The 19,111-nt window shown below is 46.3% G+C and overlaps 1 protein-coding gene across 1 annotated transcript in view; it reads right to left on the bottom strand.

Moving 5' to 3' along the window:
* The window catches only part of Smap2 (small ArfGAP2), a 49,108-nt gene extending 41,534 nt beyond the window's left edge, over positions 1–7,574 (bottom strand). The window contains exon 1 of the mRNA XM_050161298.1: positions 7,067–7,574. Within this exon, the coding sequence (XP_050017255.1) occupies positions 7,067–7,169 (103 nt within the window). The 5' untranslated portion in view covers positions 7,170–7,574. The remainder of the gene's footprint in view (positions 1–7,066) is intronic.
* Between the last annotated feature and the right edge of the window lie 11,537 nt (positions 7,575–19,111).

Raw genomic sequence — 19,111 nt, 5'->3', positions numbered from 1 at the left:
AGCTGGTTCCTACACAGTGTTCCTGACCATCACATGTGTTGTAGCATGTGCACACGCGTGTGCGCGCGCGCACACACACACACACACACAAATAACTAAAATATAGTACATTTTTAACTAAAAAGGTTAAAATTTAGGGCTACTACTAGAAAATCTCCACATAAAGAAATTCCTGGTCCAATCTTCCACACATGTCTAGAGAAGCAGGAATCATCCAGGCTATCCTCAGGGTCCTGTAAAGCACATTTGCAAAAATGCCAGAACTCCCATATATAGAAAATGGTTTTGGCTTAAGGACTAGGGGATTACTATGAATCATTCCAACTGTGGCTTCCAGTAACCAAAGTATTTTAAGAATATAAAGTTAAAAAGTGAAACTAACAACTCAATATAAGATAAATAAGACCAAGAGTGGTATAAAAATGTTTGCATCTGAACAGCACTTGTTTACAAGACACTTGCATTTTCCAATTAAGAAAATGAAGCTGACAGATGTTATGAGCACTGACTACTTCACTGCTCTTCCCAAGGTCCTGAGTTCATTTCCCAGCACCCATATGGATCTATAACAGTACCGGATGCCCTCTTCTGGCATGCATGTGTACATGTGGAAAGAGTACGTATACATTAAAAAAAGAAGAAAGAGAAGAAAAGGAAATGGAGCTGAGAGGTGGGTGGCATGCTGAAGGGTCACCTTAGCTGCTCCATCACCAGGGGAAGTCCTTTTCACTACTGCCTCCTTGGCTCCTCAAAGGCTCCTGAGTGCTGTAGATTCTTTATTAAAAGATTTATTTGTTGTGGGATATTTGTACACTGTGAAGATGTATTGCTGTGATTGGTCTAATAAAAAGCTGAACAGCCAATAGCTAGACAGGAGACATAGGCAGGACTTCTGGGCAGAAAGAGACCTTCGGGAGGAAGGCATAGTCACCAGCCAGGTCGCAGAGGAAGCAGGATAGAAAGTACAGATTAAAGGTAACTGAGCCATGTAAAAGAACATAAAAGTAGATTAATGGATATGAGTTGTAAGATTAATGGATTTAAGTTGTAAGACTAGTTAGTAACAAGTGTAAACCAAGGCCAAGCATTCATAATTAATAATAAGTCTCTGTGCCATTATTTGTGAGCTGGCGGCTCCCCAAAAATCCATCTACATGTATTCATTCTTATTTTATGTGTAAGAATGTTTTACCTGGCTGGGCGATGGTGGCACACGCCTTTAATCCCAGCACTCGGGAGGCAGAGGCGGGCGGATCTCTGTGAGTTCAAGACCAGCCTGGTCTAAAGAGCTAGTTCCAGAACAGGCTCCAAAGCCACAGAGAAACCCTGTCTCGAAAAACCAAAAAAAAAAAAAACAAAAAACAAACAAACAAACAAAAAAAACCAACAACAACAAAAACAAACAAATAAAAACAAAACAAAACAAAAAAACAAATTTCATAGGATTAGGACAGAGCCAATAACTTGGGCCAAAGCAGGCCTGAGGCAGTGAACTCCATAGGAGTGAGACTGAGCCAGCTATCTAGGCTGGAGCAGCCCAAGAAGTGAGCTCCATGGGAGCAGAAGCTGATCCAGACCAGGACATTTACAGAAACAGGTCTGAGCTGAAAACCTATGCTAGAGCAGGCCTGAGATAGCAAACTCCACAGGAGTGGAGCAAATCCCAGGAGTGCTGAGAGACCTCCAGGAACACAGAATGACCAATGGGATAACTAGAACCATGGCACTGACTGTACCATGAGGAACAAAAATCTGAGCCTTGGATTTACTGGCACCTAGAAGATTNAAAAAAAAAAAAAAAAAAAAAAAAAAAAAAAAAAAAAAGAATGTTTTACCTGCATGTCTGTCTGTGTACCATATGCATGTCTGGTGGCCATGAAAGCCAGAGGAAGATCTTAGATCCCTGGAACTAGACTTTCAGATGGTTGTGAACCACCATGTTGATTCTAGGAACCAAACTTGGGTCCTCTGCTAAAATCCCAAGCGGCCTTAACTGCTGAGCCATCTCTCCATTCCCTACTCCCTTTTCAAAGACATCTTCCATAAGAGAAGCTGTCTTCCAAATCATTCAAAAATGTTTCCCAGCTTAACAGAAGTACAGACTTGTGTACGACCTTGAAATAATGCAGAAGCTCTTTCATGTACATGGACAGAGAATCTTCACTGTCTTCATATTATGATGTTGATTTAAAAGATCCAAGAGACCAAACTCAGTGGGTAATGTGCTATTTGCATAAAAGTGCTGAAAACCTATACATATAATGTCACTATTTAAAACCCACATATACAAAATAAAGAAAATGTCATTGCTTGTCAATGCATTTATTACCTCTCAAAAATCAGGTAAAAGAGGCTGGGGAGAAGGCTCAGGAGTAAAGCACTCCTGATGGTTCAGTGGTGAAGAGCACTGGCTGCTACACCAGAGGACAGATTCAATTCCCAGCACCTGCATGGCAGTTCACAACTGTCTGTAACTCCAGTTCCAGAGGATCTGACACTTTCACACCAATGCACATAAACAAATTTAAAAGAAGAAGAAGCACTCCTGCAAGTGTGAGGACTGGAGTTCCAATCTCCATAGCTATACAGAACTGTCTCAAATACATATGTAAGAAACCAGGCACAGGGGTACATGCCTGTAATGCAAGCTTTGGGGAGGAAGATCAGGAGTTCATTTACTCAGCTACACAGAGGTTAAGGCTGGCCTGGGCTACGAGGCCCTGTTTCAAACAAAGAAAAAGGATAATAAGAAATGGCCAACAGTGGTTACCCCAGGACAATGACTTTTCACACTCTTTAGAGTTTCTGAATTTTGAACCACATGACAATCAACTTAAATGAATATATATATATATATATATATATATATATATATATATATATATATATATAACAGGAGATGAAACAGGTAGGGATTAGTTGATTAGAAGGAAACACCAATGACAAGATGTGACAAAAGAGGGAAGGGAGCCTCACAAAGCCTTCAGACTCCAGAACTCCATGAGGTGCTCCAGTCTCTCACATATTCCACAAGCCATCATGTGGCCCCATGTCGGCTCCTTCTGTTTCTCACAAACCTTGACACTGGTGATGTCCCAGGGCAGACAAGAGAACACAGGTCAACAGAAAGGCAGACTCCCAATGGTAAATGATAGATAGTATCTGGTCTTAACCAGTCTCTGAACGGGTTAATTCCCACCCACTGATAAACATTTGGAGCTACAGAGCTAAAGGCGAAGCCTTGGGCCACTGTGGCCCCAAGTACAAAGGAAGTATGATGGTCTCCGGCAGCCAGTTACTATTGACATATCTGGGTCTTACACTAACTAGTTTTGCCCTGTTTATCATTACTGAAGTCAGTCCGTTGAAAGTATTAATGTAGAAGCTCTCATGACAAAGAAACTGTATCTTGGGCTATGAACAAGTCACAGCATTGTGAAAGGGAGCTTTTTGAGACAGGGCTTCATATAGCCCAGGCTAGCCTCAAAATTGCTAAGGATAACTGAACTGACCTGAACTTCCAGCCTCTAACTTCTGAGTTCTGGGATTACAGGTGTGGCCACGTCAGATGGTTTAAATCGTGACTTTTTGTTTTTTAAACAAAGCAGTGCCAAAGCAATCTGGCCATTCAAGAACCTGGTCCAACAGGCTTTTCTATTGCAGTGGTTCTCAACCTTTCTAATGCTGTGACCCTTAAATACAGTTCCTCATGGTGTGGTCCCCAACCATAAATTATTTTTTTGTTTGTTTGTTTTTTCAAGACAGGGTTTCTTTGTGTCCTGACTATCCTGGAATCCTAGTAGACCAGGCTGGCCTCAAACAGAGATCCGCCTGCTTCTGCCTCCTGAGTACTGAGATTAAAGGTGTGTGCTACCATCGCCCAGCTCCAAAAAATTATTTTTGTTGGCACTTCATAACTGTAATTTTGCTATTGTTATGAATCATAATGTAAATATTTTTGGAGACGAAGGTTTGCCAAAGGAGTTGAGACCCACAGGTTGAGAACTGTTCTACTGACTAAAGAGAAAGAGTATCTGCTTGTTCTCTATTGTGATGTTTAAACTCTATCATTCTAAGATCAGCTAACATATCACTTCCTTTCTTTTCTGTTTTCTGTTTTTTTTTTTTAAGGACAGGGTTTCTCTGTGTAACAACCCTAGCTGTCTTGGAACTAGCTCTTGTAGACCAGGCTGGCCTCACTAGCTCTTGTAGACCAGGCTGGCCTCGAACTCATAGAGATCCTCCTGCCTCTGCCTCCCGAGTGCTGGGGTTAAAGATGTGCGCCACCACCATCCAGCTCTAATGATGTAACAAAGAAGAATCAGGGGACTAGAGAAGTTACTCTGTGGTCCAGAGTTCATACTTTTTAGAAGGCCTGAGTTCAGTGCCTAGCACCCACCTCAGGTGGCTCGTGATCACCTATAATTCCAGCTTCAGGGAATCTGACACCCTCTCCTGGTGTCCATGGGCAATAACTCACATATACACATAATTTAAAATAAAAATAAACTTTATGAAAGATAATTTTTCTAAAAAATAAATAGAAAAGGCAGGGTGGCAAGATGGCTCAGTGAGTAAGAAAGGGTGTTTGCCACCAAGCCTGACCATCTGAGTTCTCTCCTTACATGGTAGAAGTTGTTCTGCCTCTTACACACACACACACACACACAATATAAAATTTTAAAAAGAGTCATTGCCAAAGAGTTATTTTAGAACATTTTTACAAAAGTATCCACTTACAGATCTGCAGTCCAAGCTACATCAATAGACTCAATATTAACAGATGAACACACTCCAGACCCTGTCTGGTGAGCTCTCAATTTTCTGAGAAAGGACAAGATAAAAAAAAAAAAAAAGTAAACTCAAATATTTAGTGAATAGTTTTCAAATTCTTCTGCCAACTAGGGGCCTTTTACCGCAGCTGAGCAAGCCACGATGCACAGATACAAACGTCTTTCTTACCACCCTCTGAGAACTGCAAATGTGTTCATTACAAAAGCAGAAAGGGGAAAAGAGGAACAACACGAAAGAGGGGTTAACCGGCAGACTGGGCTGGATAATTTCTCCCACTCGATAAACACAAGGCCTCGGCAAAAGCCTGTTTAACAGAACTGAAAGATAACAGTATCTCTTTTTTAACAGTGGTGAAATGTATTGAAAATAATTTCTGGCTTGGAATGTTGAGGAGCTAAGGTAGTAGCGTCAGCTGCTACTAGCTTTTGTCGCTGTTGTTTACATCTTATTTATGGATTGTGTAGGGATTTGTACAGGTATTAGAGCATCCCCGTGGAGGTCAAGGAACAACTGTGCGTCCTGGACACCAAACTCAGTCAGTCTTGGTGGCAAGCGCCTTTCTCCACTGAGCCATTTCACAGGCCCCAGCGACTCTTTCTCGTTAGGCATTAACCAAGGCTTCATATCTGAGTTTCCAATAGGACTATTAATAAAGGGCAGTGGGAAATTTGGAGGAAATGACAAAGTAACCTCTCTCTTCCACGTGGTATATTTTATTGGAATGAGTAAGTTTAAGCGCGACATGAGAAATAGGGGAGGGGGTGGTTCTAAAAATCACCAAAAACGGCATCTGATTCCCCAAATGTGGTGATGTTCACCCAGGGATGCCTCACTGTGACTTAAGAGCTGTCAACTGAGGACATTAGAGAATCTGAGTGAAACCAGATGTTAAACCAAACATCCCAACAGATCTAACCAGAATCAATCTAGCCAGGTGGGGGTAGCCAGGGGATCTCTGTGAGTTCAAAGCCAGCCTGGTTTACAAAGTGAGTTCTAAGATAGTCAGGGCTATGCAGAGGGACCCTGTCTCCAAAAAAATATAAATAAATAAAAATTTAGGAGAGAAATCCAGAGACCTGCTTTCCCAATAGTACGTTCCATTTGCCTGCTGATAAGAGGTCACTAAAAAAATATTACTAGGAGTCTAAATCAATGCATCATCATTCCTGATGCCCTCCTTACATAACCCTACTCTAAATAAACCATAATCACATGAAGCACGGGTTAGGAATCTATTGCTTTTCTCAAAATCAATACACACACATTTGAATTTGTCTTAAACTATATGCCCATATGCTATACGGCAAATCTGGAAATGGAACTAAGGTACATAAACAATAGCCCCCCCCCAATATGCTTGTCTCTACAAAGCCAAGTACAAACATTTCACTAGTACATTTTTCTACCATATCGACCTTTAATTTTATTAAAGCACGAACCTTTAAGAGCACAGAAAACAAAGGCTAAATGGTTGTGGCCGATTTACAAAAATCCTTCCGTTTCACCTCTAGGAGTGGAAGCACCAAGGAAGCAACGAATTCGATGAATTCCTTGCTTCCCTTTCTCCCTGTTTGGATGGGTCCTGCACTACAGCCCAGATCCTGCTAATTTCGGCCACCCCACAAGCACAAGGCCTCCACAGACCAGGCGAGGCTATCTAGAAATCCGCACTGTGTCACTGCGTAAGGCAGCTTCCCAGGGCACACATCCTGAGTGAAGAAAGCCACCCAAGCACTTTGTCAGAGCTCAACAAGGTGGCAAAATGACAGGAGCTGCTAATGAAAGAGCAGACAGTGAGGAATGCCACCTTTAAAAACCATTTCGACAGTTTTCCTCTTCGTCATCTCACCTTCCTCCTCGCCGCCCCCACCCCCACCACCACACTGCAGCTCACCCACAGCTCTGCCAAGTGAAAGGCGGCCAGCTCTGGATGACAGCGGGCCCAGAAGCCATTCAGAGCCTGCAACACAGACATTCTCACCTGAACACATCGGGCCTCCCCACCCCCCACTATACCATCTTCACCACGCTCTCATAACACACATAGACACACACATACGCACACGCACGCACGCACACACATCTCCCCAGCCCCCTCGCCACACTAAACCCCAGCCCCAGGAAATCCAGAAGGCTCTTGAGCAAGGGTAGCACCCGTTGCCATCCGAGGAGGGCTCGCTCCTGGGCTCCAGAATCCCCTCCCTACTCAGGCCACCGCCACGCCACCGCCCCGCACACGGTCAGCCCCCAGCCGGTGCCGCGGATGTGCTACCTTTGGACTGGCAGTCAGCACAGAACTTGTTATCTTCCTCCAGCAGCAGGTTGGCCAGGACCGCCTGGTACCGATCCACGTCCTTCACCGACTTGCCCGTCATGGCCAGGGTGCCGGCGGGGGCAGAGGGCGAAGCGCCCTCCGCGCCCCCAGGAGCCCCTGCCTCGGTCCCGGGTTGAGGCCTCGGGGCCCCCGCTCAGGCGCACCTCCCGAGCTGGACGAGCCGTGTCCTCTCGCCCCGCCCCGAGGCGTCCCGGGGTCAGGGCCGTCTGCCCCCCGCCCCGCAGTCCCTCGGCGCGGCGCCTCCTGGCGGGCTCCGGGCAAGGAGGGGACCCGCGGAGGCTGCGGGACCTGGGACGCGGCCTAGGCGGAGCGAGCCCTCGGCCTCAGGCGTGCGGGCCGCACACCTGACCCCAGTGCTGAGGTTCTGCCGCCGCGCTTCCCGCCTCGGTTTCCCTGGCAGCTTCGGCCAGCTCTGCCGCCACCTCCACCGCCTACTTCCGGCAGCTCTTCCTCTCCTCCTCCACCCAGCCCAACCCGCGCATGCGCCCCGCCCACCGCACCGCACTGGGCTCTTCCCTCGGCTCCGCCTCCAAGGAGCCAATCCGGGAAGGGGCGGGGGCGGGGCTTAGGTGAGAGCGGCAGTGGGAGGACACGCCCCCTTCATGTCCTTGGAAAAGAATGAATGAAGCCCGGTGGAAAAGGGAGGAGAGCGAAGAGAATAGTGACGGTAACAACCAACATCTACCGAGTTCTTACTGTGTGGAAGGCACTGCGCTAAGCGCTTCGTGTCAGTTTGCACAGTATGCTCTTCACCGCAACCTTTATGAAATGTATACTTATTATCTTTATATAACCCAAGGGTTGTGGGTATCCCAGACTCCCTCAGCTTAGTCTTTTCTTCAAGAGGTGAAAGAACTCACCCTCTGTTCCAAGTTAAAGAGACACTACACCCTCCCACATGATCACTTCTTTCTTTTCTTTTCTCTTTCTTTTCTTTTCTCTTTCTTTTCTTTTCTCTTTCTTTTTTTTCCCAGGCAAAGTTTCTTGGTTTAGCTCTGGTTGTCCTGGAACTTATTCTGTAGACCAGGCGGCCTCGAACTCGGAGGTCTCCCTGCTAAGTGCTGAGATTAAAGGCATGTGCCACCACTGCCCAGTCCTCACCACAACTTCTAAGTTGGCATACCTCCTGCTCGCTGATATACATTAGCCTTCGTCTTGTGACTACCATCCTCTTTGAGCATTGTTCTGCCATTTTTTTCTTCCCTTCTTCTTGTTTTTTTTTTTTTAATAATTTATTTGTTTTTGAACAGGTTTCCCCTGATAGCCTGAACTCCATATTGTGGACCAGGATAGCCTCAAACTCACAGAGATCTGCCTACATTTACCTCCAAAGTTCTAGGATTAAAGGTATGTGTCGCCATACCTGGCTCTGTGTGTGTGTGTGTGTGTGTGTGTGTGTGTGTGTGTGTGTATGTGTGTGTGCGCGCGCATGCGTGCGCGCAGGTGCCCAAGGAGACCAGAAGAAGGCATTGCATCCCCTGGAGCTGGAGTGACATGCTGTTATGAGCTGATGGAAGCACTGAGCAATGTGGTGTTAGGAACTGAACCAGGGTCCTCTGGGAGATTACCAGACTCTGTCTACTGCTGAGCCTCTCTCCAGCCACCTTCTTACTTAAACACTCACAAAGCAAAGAAGCAGTCTTGGGTTTTTTTTTTTTTTGAGGGTTGTTTGTTTCTTTTTTGTTTTTGTTTTTTCGAGACAGGGTTTCTCTGTAGCTTTGGAACCTGTCCTGGAACTAGTTCTTGTAAACCAGGCTGGCCTCGAACTCACAGAGATCCACCTTGCCTCTGCCTCCCGAGTGCTGGGATTAAAGGCGTGCGCCACCACCGCCCGGCTCTTCTCATTCTTTGAAGTAAAGAAAAGAATCATTCCTTCACTACCAAATTCCTACAAGAAACAGAAAGTGCTATAGGAGACAGGAGCAGCACCTTCCGATTTGTGATGCTAAGGGTTTCCTTTGAACACTAGAGCAAAGGATCAGGGAAGCCAGCAAGGCCAAGTACTCGGTTACGGCTAAGACAGCCCTCTTGTCCAGCTCTACTTTCTCTCAAGAACAGACTCCCTTCAAAATGCTTATATTTTCAAAGGGAAATTAAGTTTTTTCTGTTACTTTATTAATCAGAAGTTTATTACTCTGTCGAAAACCTTTTCATTCTACCTAAGCCTCAAAGAATTTGCTTTCATAAACATACAAGTTCATAAAGTATTTTCCTCAGATAGATCTATCAGACTAAATATTATCTTAGACATTTGTTAAATATCTGCTTTATTTTAAGACAGGGTCTCACTATGTAGCCTGAGCTGACCTGAACTCACTGTGCAGACCAGAAAGGCCTTGAACTCACAGAGATCTGCCTGCTTCTGCCTACTGAGTGCTGGAGAGGCATTGCAACATTCTGGCCTAGAGATTTAAGTATTCAACAATGTGTATGTGTTTGTGTATGTGTATACATAGGTGTGTGCACATAAGTGCAGGTGCCCTGGGACGCCAGAAGAGGGCATCCAATTTTCTGGAGCTAGAGTTACAGGTGACTCTGAGCCTCCCGAGGCCTCTTATATGACAATCTCACTGACCCATGCTCACACATTGAAATAGCCTTTGGGAGCTTCTGACGTTCTTCCACTCCGTGAGAGACCTGCATAGTCTGGTGACGACACACACATACCATGAAGTCAGATCGCCTGGGCTGCAATCTAGGGCTTCAATACTGTTGGTGTGGCTTTGGCAGGTTGCTGAACTCTGTACCTCGGTATCCCATCTGTGAAGTGGGACCGGTAGTGATGCTAAGAGCCTGTTCGCAGGACTGATGCAAAGTTTCTCTGACCTGTAGCATTTCTAGAACAACTCTCAGCACATCGTGAATGACAGGCTATTAACACCTATTGCTAAATCTATCTGGCTTTTGGCCTTACCCGTCTATGATAGGGTTTATTTCCTGATCTCTTTATGGTCAGACATAGTCAATGGGCCATGCAGAAACCTGTCACTTTCTTCCTGAAGCCTTTATTTTCTGCTTTGGCTGGGATACACTATCCACAAAGGACAGAACTGCGAAGACAGAGTGGATCTCTGCTATAGAAAACAGAGATGACTTCTGAACCCTGTAAGGGCAGCCCCCAAGGGTCCAGACTGGGCTGCATAATGAAGGCCTGAATTTATTTCAGATCAGCGAGAGCTCTCTGCTAGTCCACAAGAGATGGGAGGCGATGAGCAACAGGAAAGTCTGCTCTGCGTTAAGTTGTGGGTTGTTTTTCTCACCAAATCGTAACTTAACTAATCCTACAAAAAAGGATTCATCAAAGCCAGAACTGGTGCCACATGCCTGTGACCCCAGCACTCGGTAGGTGGAGGCAAGCCGGGCAGGAGTTCAAAGCTAGCTTCAGCTACATGGTGGATATGAGGATCTCCTGAGATCCTGTTTCAAAAAGAAGAGACAGAGAGACTGAAAAAAAGAGAGAGAGAAACAAAAGGGAAAAAAAAATCACTACTCCTTGGGTATATTTATCCGCTCGTTGCCTTTTGTGTTTATTTTTGTAGCAGAGTACCTTGCACCAACACGCCTGGCTCAGAAAGCAGTTTTCTCCTAAGTGGCCACGGTAGAGTAAGCGCTGCAGTAAATGCCCGGAAGGAGACTCTAGAGGCGCTGTGTTTGGACTATTGCCACGGGAGCTCTCTGTTCCTGCACCTTCTAGCTGAGGGAGCGAACCTCTTGAGTCACATATTGAACTAAAATAGCTTCCAACCCACTGGTTAGTCAGGCTGCCAATTTAGGGTAATACTAATTAAATGGCTTTGTCATTAAGCGAGCTGGACTAATTTTCTATTTTCCCATCACCTCTATGTCGGTTGTCACAGTAAGTGGACTCTGGATCGCCGGTGAAAGCATGGCCCATTGGGCTACCTGCATTCCGCCCTCACGTTTCTTTAGACGTCAAGAACTTGCCGTGACTTAGCAGAGGCTGCACTGCCAGCCTTGAAAATGTGGCTGTGCAGAAATCAACTGTGCGTCTTTGCCTTCCGGCCCTTCTTTCCTTCTAGGATTCCTACCTGTCCACTCCTCAGCCTGACTCTCAGAAGCACCTCTGCTCGCCACTGCTGAGGGTGCCCAAGAGGGCAGGCAGGATCAGGGCTTTTCTCAGTGGCACTGTGTCCTGATGGTCACATTGCTTGGGACTCCAGAAGATCAGCAACAGTCAGTCATAGGTCTCTTCCAGACAGAGAATGACATCCCTTTATCTCTTTACACCTGTACTCTGGACTCCACAAACATTCCTGCTTGTGAACAGTCTCATGAAGTCTGTCTTGTGAGCATACTGGCCGGCTCCATCCAGCATGGAAGCCCAGGCCCCAATGCCGGGACCAGGCAACCTGATGGGAACGGACTTCATCCTATGCCCATCTGCCATTCTCCTTACAATCACTTGTGCCCCACATCAAGCCCCTTTCTCTGCCTTCCCTTCTCTACTCTGACCTCACTAAAACCTTCCACAGCTGTTCAGTGATATGGACCCTGGGAGCGGAGGTTGGACCAACTGTGTGTGACTATGCCTCAGCAGCTCATGCTATGCAGCTCACTGCCATGGTGATCTTGCATCCCCTCCAGCTACGTGATAGTACAGACAGCATCCGAGAGCGCCCTCACTACCCTCTGTCCTGTATTAGTAGCTCCTGCATTTTCAGGACCTTACAAGGGACTGGGTAAGCACGCCTGGCCAAGACCTTCTGGGCGAGACTCTGAAGGGCAAAGAAAGGAAATCACCCCACACCACAGCATAGCAACTGCAAAAAGCAAACCCTGGGGGGGGGGGGGAGGTAAAACCGGAAGTTTCCAGAAAGTAAAAACAAGTCACATGTAGAAGAAGGACCAGGAAGGAGAACGGCACAGAGTTCTCAACAGCAGCTGTGGAAGCCAGGGAAACATGGAACCGTGCCTCTGAAATTCTGAGAGAAAGAGTTGCCAACCCAGAATTCTAAGCTAGCTAGCTACCCTGCTGTTCTAGAAGCAGTGTGAACGAGGGTTTTTTTTTAGCTGCACTTGCTTTCAAAGTTGTGCCCCTCCCCCTGAGGCTGTGTTCTGAACCCCCCACATCCCTCTCTGAGCCCAGATCTACTCCAATGGAGAGCATCAGCCAGCTCCCCTGCAGGCAGGTTCCTGGTTGTGCTCAACTGGAGGCACAGGCAGGAAACCAGAAGGACGCTGAGTTACTTATTTTCTCTGCTTTCTTCCTGCGGCCTGGAGCTCTTCCTTCCTTCCTGTACTGACAACCAGCCCTGCTGTGAGGGCAGCTTGACTCTCAACTACAGCTCTTCACCATGATCTTCCAGAACCCTCTAATCCCAGTACTCAGGAGGCAGAGGCAGGCAGATCTCTGAGTTCAAGGCCAGCCTGGTCTACAGAGAAAGTTCCAGGACAGCCAGGGCTATACAGAGAAAAAAGAACTCTCACCCAGCTCAGTGTTGACAGTGTATATCTCTAGTTCCAGCCCTCCAGGGGTGGAGGCAAGAAGAGTCCAAGGTTTGTGCTTTACGGTAAGCAAAGTGAACGTGAGGCCCTACATTGCAAGACCCTAGGTGAAATGGGGGAAGGAGAAAAGAAACAAGAAATATCCCGAGATGAATTAATCGCAGATTCTTAGAAATTAGACACCTCAGTACAGAGTGATCATTTGGCTCCAGAGAAAACAAAGGCTTAAACAGTGAGGAAAATCTAATCAGTAAATCCAACGGTCAGCACAATATTATAGACAGTGAACAGTAGAAAGAGATTGTCACTCAACTAGATCAGGAAATCATCGGAGAAGGAATCTAGGGATAGAGTAAAGAAAGTTGTATCTTTGTCTTGCTTAGCAGGAAAGGATAAAACAAAGATGGAGGGTTAATAAGGGTAATTTAGCAAGCTGTTTATTCAAATTCCTCAATTACAAAGGAAAGCTGCCTAAGAGTTGAAAATAGTTTCTTCAAAGGAGCAGGCATTAAGCTGGTAGGGGTGAGGTGGGCAGTACTGGCTGACATTATAAACCCTGGGCATAAAGTCTTAAGGTTTAAATTTTTTCTTTAATAATTTTATGTTTGGGAGTGTTTTGCCTGCATGTATGTATGTGCATCATATGTGACCCTGATGTCCTCAGAGGCCAGAAAAAGACACAGGATCTTGGAAATGATAAGAAATCCAACTGGGCTTGAGCAGATAGTGGTTTATTCTCACCGAGTGAGAAATTTGGAAGCAGGGCAGTTGTTTAACTGACTCAGCTCCCTGACGAGGCCATCAGCATCAGGGTACTCTTATTCTGCTTTGCCTTGCTCATGTTCAGAGATCTTCAAATGCTCCCCAGATGAGCTCCATCAGCATCAACTGGAAACTTGACAGTAATGGTTGTCCTCGCTCCAGCTCTACCAAGTAGACCCTGGGCTGCGTGAGACCCTGTATCAAAGAGGGAGAGAGAAAAAGATAGATGATAGATAGGTAGGTAGGTAGGTAGATAGATAGATAGATAGATAGATAGATAGATAGATAGATGATAGATAGATAGATGATAGATAGATAGATGATAGGTAGGTAGGTAGATAGATAGATAGATAGATAGATAGATAGATAGATAGATAGATAGATAGCATGAGGAAGATGGTGATGATGAAGAGGAAGAAAAGGAAGAGGAGGAGGAAAAAGAAGCAATAGCTCAACAGGGACAGCCAAATGGGACGGCAGGTAGAGTACTTGCCACCAAATGTGAAGACCAAAGTTCAATCCCCAGGACCTCCATGGTAGAAGTAGAGAGCTGACTCCTGAAAGTCATCCTCTGACTTCCGCATGCACATTGTGGCACCAGTGCATCCCCTCCCACACTATGTATGTGTGTGTGTATACCACACAATAATAATAATAATAATAATAATAATAATAATAAATGATAAAGCTTAAAAAGAAAAAGGAGAGCCGGGAGGTGGTGGCGCACGCCTTTAATCCCAGTGCTCGGGACGCAGAGGCAGGCGGATCTCTGTGAGTTCGATACCAGCCTGGTCTACAAGAGCTAGTTCCAGGACAGGCACCAAAACTACAGAGAAACCCTGTCTCGAAAAAAAACAAAAAAGAAAAAGGAAGGTTCTTCACCTGATTAAATCTGTTTGCTAGTGATGATGTTTGGGTTGTTTCCCATTAATTCTTTTTTTTTTTATAAATATTTATTTATTATGTATACAATGTTCTGTCTGTGTGATGCCTGCAGGCCAGAAGAGGGCACCAGACCTCATTACAGATGGTTGTGAGCCACCATGTGGTTGCTGGGAATTGAACTCACGACCTTCGGGAGAGCAGGCAATGCTCTTAACCGCTGAGCCATCTCTCCAGCCCTCCCATTAATTCTTGAACACAGCCCTTTCTTTAGGTGCCATGTTCCTGAAATCTTCAGCTGAGTGGCCCCAACAGACCTACAAAGAGCATCCTTAGGCCTGAAATTAAGGTGGGAACCTCCCTTTGACGTGCCCGTTGAGGCCCAAGTTGCCCAAACATATTTTATCACTGGTTTCTGAACAGGAAGTGGCCCAGATTTGCAAATCACCATGTACACCAGCTGTACCGTCCTGGTCCTGCTGTGGTTTCTGTTTCTTTCCAGATGTGTCACCCATGGCCACCAACCCCTTTCTCTTGTTCTCAAAGTTTGAGAGAGTGCAGCTTCCTGGGCCTCTCCTGCCCTGGCCACAGGCTCACACTGTCACAGAGTAGGGACCTCAGGCTAACACACACCTCTGAAACCTTTACTGACCCCGAAAACGTATCAAGGTAGGATCTGAGTCTGTGGCTCTGGTGTCGATTCAGCGGTTGGCTGGTGACCTTGCTACCCCTACCAAACGCTTACCTAGGAAGAGTCTTCCTCTTATTTATTTGATTTAGACAAAGAGTCTAACCCACCCAGGTCTCAAATTACCGTCTAGCAGAGATGACCTTGAACTTAGGTCGCCTGTCCTCTACCACCTCCTGGATGCTGGAATTACAGGTGTACACCACCCCATCTGGGTCAAATGATGCCATCGGAAGTGTATCACAGGCTGGCCAGACGGCTCAGCAGGTAAAGGTGCTGGACACCAAACCTGACAAGCTAAGACTAAGTTTAGTCCCTGAAATTCCCATGCTGGAGAGAACCGACTTCCACAAGTCATCCCCTGACCACATGGCATGGACACATACCACACACACACACACACACACACACACACACACACACCACACACGCACGTAAACGTTATAAAAACTACCTAAAGTACTTACCCCTTGTTAAGTATTTTAGATGTAGGATGGGGCTGTAGCACACTTCTATGAATGTAAAATATCTTGTATCTGCTTTACGATCCATTTTCATGATTCTGCTGTATCAGAGCTGAGCATGGTAGTGTGAGCTTGTAGTCTTAGATATGTGAAAGTCTGAGGCAGGAGGATTGCTAGAACCCAGGACTTGGAAACCAGCCTGGGCAACACAGCAAGCCCAAGACTCAGAAGAACTAACCAACAAGCCTGGGATCTGATGGTTGGGGACTTAGCAGCCTACTCAGACCGCACTGATTTTAAAATAAACGCCTTCGCCATCAGGAAAGCGTGTTTCAGAGAAAAAGCTGAGGCAATAGGTCAGGGATCTGTTGCTAATACGATCAAAAGGTCAGAGCATTCTCTGAGAGAAAATGCTTTTGAGATTAACCGTGTGGTACGCACATCCCTCAGTGGAAGCCAAAAATAAAACATAGGCTTTCGACTCTTGGCCCATGTGTTGACTTCAGCCTGCGTTCAGCCTGTAGCAGGCACCCAAATGCTTTTTACTCTCATTTTTAGCGAACCTATACTTTCAGTTTAAAACAGGCAACACAAAGTTGAGAACAGTGACACATGTCTGTGGTCCCAGCAAGAGGCTGAGGCAGGAGGATCACAAGTTCAAGGCTTCCCAGGACTAGGTAACCTTGGGCTACACAGGGCGACTCTCAGATTCTCAAAGGAAGAGAAGAGGGGAGGGAGGGATGAGGAGGGAAGAGAAGGGGAAGGAAGGAAATGGGGACTTTATCTAGGGAAGACCCATAAAGGAATCTAATGGAGTGAATGCCCATGGCATGCATAAGAGACCCACAAGGTTATTGAGAATTTAATACCAGAAAAAGCACTGGCGTGTAGACTGAGAGGGAGAGAGTACCAAATGGAAGGTAATTCACATCTGCAAATCCCGCCAGCAGGAAACTGCACAGCTGCACACGCGTGCTACTTTCATAAGGATGGGGTTGGGTGGGGGTCGTCCATGAACCACGGGGGATTGACCATTTCTAGGTCAATCTTCTTCTGAAACTGTTTGGAACTGTTTCTTCCACTTTTTCTTTCTGTGTGGGGCCGCCTGTCCCCATCATGGCTACATCCATCCCACGGCTGTATCTGGGGAGAAGAAGACTTGCGTCTAGCTCTGTGAGTCCACAGAGAATAAACTGGTTGATGAGTCTCATCCAACACCTAACACAGGTCAATTCAGTGATGGGATTCCAAGCTCTTGTCCTGAAGAGACCTAGAAGAGAGGTGGGTTTTAGTGGGCTGAGGGCTAGGCTCCATGAATAGTTAGGGACCAGAGGAGGCTGACAGTCGGCAGAACAATGGTCTTCCAAGCGTGGTTACACCTTTAGTCCCTCAGAACTTGTAAATTGGCCATATTAAATAAAAAAAATAATAACAACTCTCTAAGATGATCTTGAGTAACTGTAGTGTGAATTCTAATTGATCTTAATTATAAAAACCCAGAGCCGGGCAGTGGTGGCACATGCCTTTGATCCCAGCACTTAGGAGGCAGAGGCAGGCGATCTCTGTGAGTTTGAGGCCAGCCTGGTCTACAAGAGCTAGAGGACAGGCTTCAAAGCTACAGAGAAACCTTGTCTGGAAAAAAAATAATAATAATAATAACCCGGAGTCAGATATTAGGGGGTGAAAGCTGAAAGATCAGAGAAGCAGAGCCTCCAGCCACTAGTTCTTACCTCTACGAAATCCTCAGAACCAAGGGGCAAGATCCTGTCCCCACAAATCCTCAGACTGAATGCTTTGAGCTCCTGTCTCCTCCCACCTTATATTCCTCTCTCTGCCCAACCACATTCCTTCTTGTCCCCACCTCTCTAGTGTTGGGATTAAAGGCCTGTGACTCCCAAGTGCTGGGATTCAGGGTGAGAGTCACCACCGCCTGACTCTGTTTCTCCTGTTTCTCCTTGAGACTGGATCAGTCTAGTGTGGCCTGTGGTGGAGAGGGGAAAGGCAGAGGGAGGTTTTACTGTGGCTGGGCCAGTGAGATTGATTTAGTAGGTAAAAGTGCTTATGGACAAACCCGGTGGCCTGAATCTTGTCCTCTGAACCCACACGGTGGAAGGAAAGAAGCAATTCCTAAAAGCTGTTCTCTGACCTCAATCCAGGAGCTACGGTGAATGCACGCATGCGAACACACACACACACACACACACACACACACACGCACATGCACTCAAATAATTAAAAGCAACTTTTAAGACAGGGTTTCTCTGTAGCCCAGTAAAAACAAATTTCCATATTTATTTATTTATGTTTTTTTTTGGAAACAGGGTTTCTCTGTGTAGCCCTGGGAAAAACAAAGCAACCGGTAATTAAAGCCAATGGGGTGGATCAGATGGCCAGGGAGAGGGATTGCGGGTGTAGTGCAGTTAGCAGAGTGCTTGCCTTGTACGCTCAAAGCCCTGGGCTCCATCCTCAGCACTATAGACTACAGGCATGTGGTGCATGTCTGTAATTCCAGCACTCAGGAGGCAAAGGCAGGAGATCAGGAGTTCAAGCTCATCCTCTACATAGGGAGTTTGAGGTCAGCCTGGGCAACATGAGACCCTGTCACAAACAAAACAAGCAAGCCACCAGCCAATCTATAGGGTCATCAGGGTGGTTATTGGGATAAAAGAGCTTGGTATGCAAGTCTGGTGAACTTAATCTACATCGAGTTGTAAAAGAAGAACTAGTTCTATACTCTATAGTCCCTATCACACACAAATCATCATCATAATAATTTTAAAAACAAATGCATGCGTGGTTCTGGAAGAGCAGGACAAGTGAAAAGAGAAGGGCAGGACAGACCTTTGAGGACGAGCCAAGCCAGGGTGTGCAGAGTAGAAGCCCCGAAAGGGAACAGCTAAAGAGACGGAAGGAAACCAAACGAGCAGAGCTAGGACTCCGCCCTGCAGGTGGTGGGTGCTGGCTCAAGACCAGGGAAGAGTCAGATGCCTCTGTGGGCGGGCAGACAGAACCAGAGCCAGGTGCGGCTGTTCAGAGACGCTTGAGGAACTGGACTTGGTGGGGAGGGCAGAGGTAGGTGGGGGCTAGCCTGATCTACGTAGTGAGACCTTGAAGGAAGAAGAGGGGCGAGCAGGTAATTGGTGTTTAGGGTGTTTCCTGAAGCACAAGAGACAGCCACAGTCCAGGGGAGCAAACCTGCAGAGGGCTGCTGCGCTCAGCTGAGGATAGGCAGCTGCTCCCAGGAGGGATCTGGCTCCTTGCTTGTTATCTATATCTATATCTATATCTATATCTATATCTATATCCATATCCATATCCATATCCATATCCATATCCATATCCATATCTATATGATAGATAGATAGATAGATAGATAGATAGATAGATAGATAGATAGATAGATAGACATTTCCTTTGAGGTAGGTGTGGCAGACATGCCTGGAATCTGCTGAATGCTGAAGTGGAAGGACTGTAATTAGGCCGGCCTAGACTACAAATCAAGAAATTAAAAACAGCCGGGCGGTGGTGGCACAAGCCTTTAATCCCATCACTCGGGAGGCAGAGGCAGGCGGATCTCTGTGAGTTTGAGACCAGCCTGGTCTACAAGAGCTAGTTCCAGGACAGGCTCCAAAACCACAGAGAAACCCTGTCTCAAAAAAAAAAAAAGAAATTAAAAACAAACAGCTGGAGACATGACTGAGTCATTAAGAGCCTTGCTGC

The sequence above is a fragment of the Alexandromys fortis genome, unplaced genomic scaffold (genome assembly GCF_014885135.2).
Source record: "Alexandromys fortis isolate MF-2015 unplaced genomic scaffold, M_Fortis_MF-2015_v1.1 scaffold_122, whole genome shotgun sequence".
In the NCBI taxonomy this organism is placed as follows: domain Eukaryota; kingdom Metazoa; phylum Chordata; class Mammalia; order Rodentia; family Cricetidae; genus Alexandromys; species Alexandromys fortis.
This window is presented reverse-complemented; position numbering and strand designations above follow the sequence as displayed.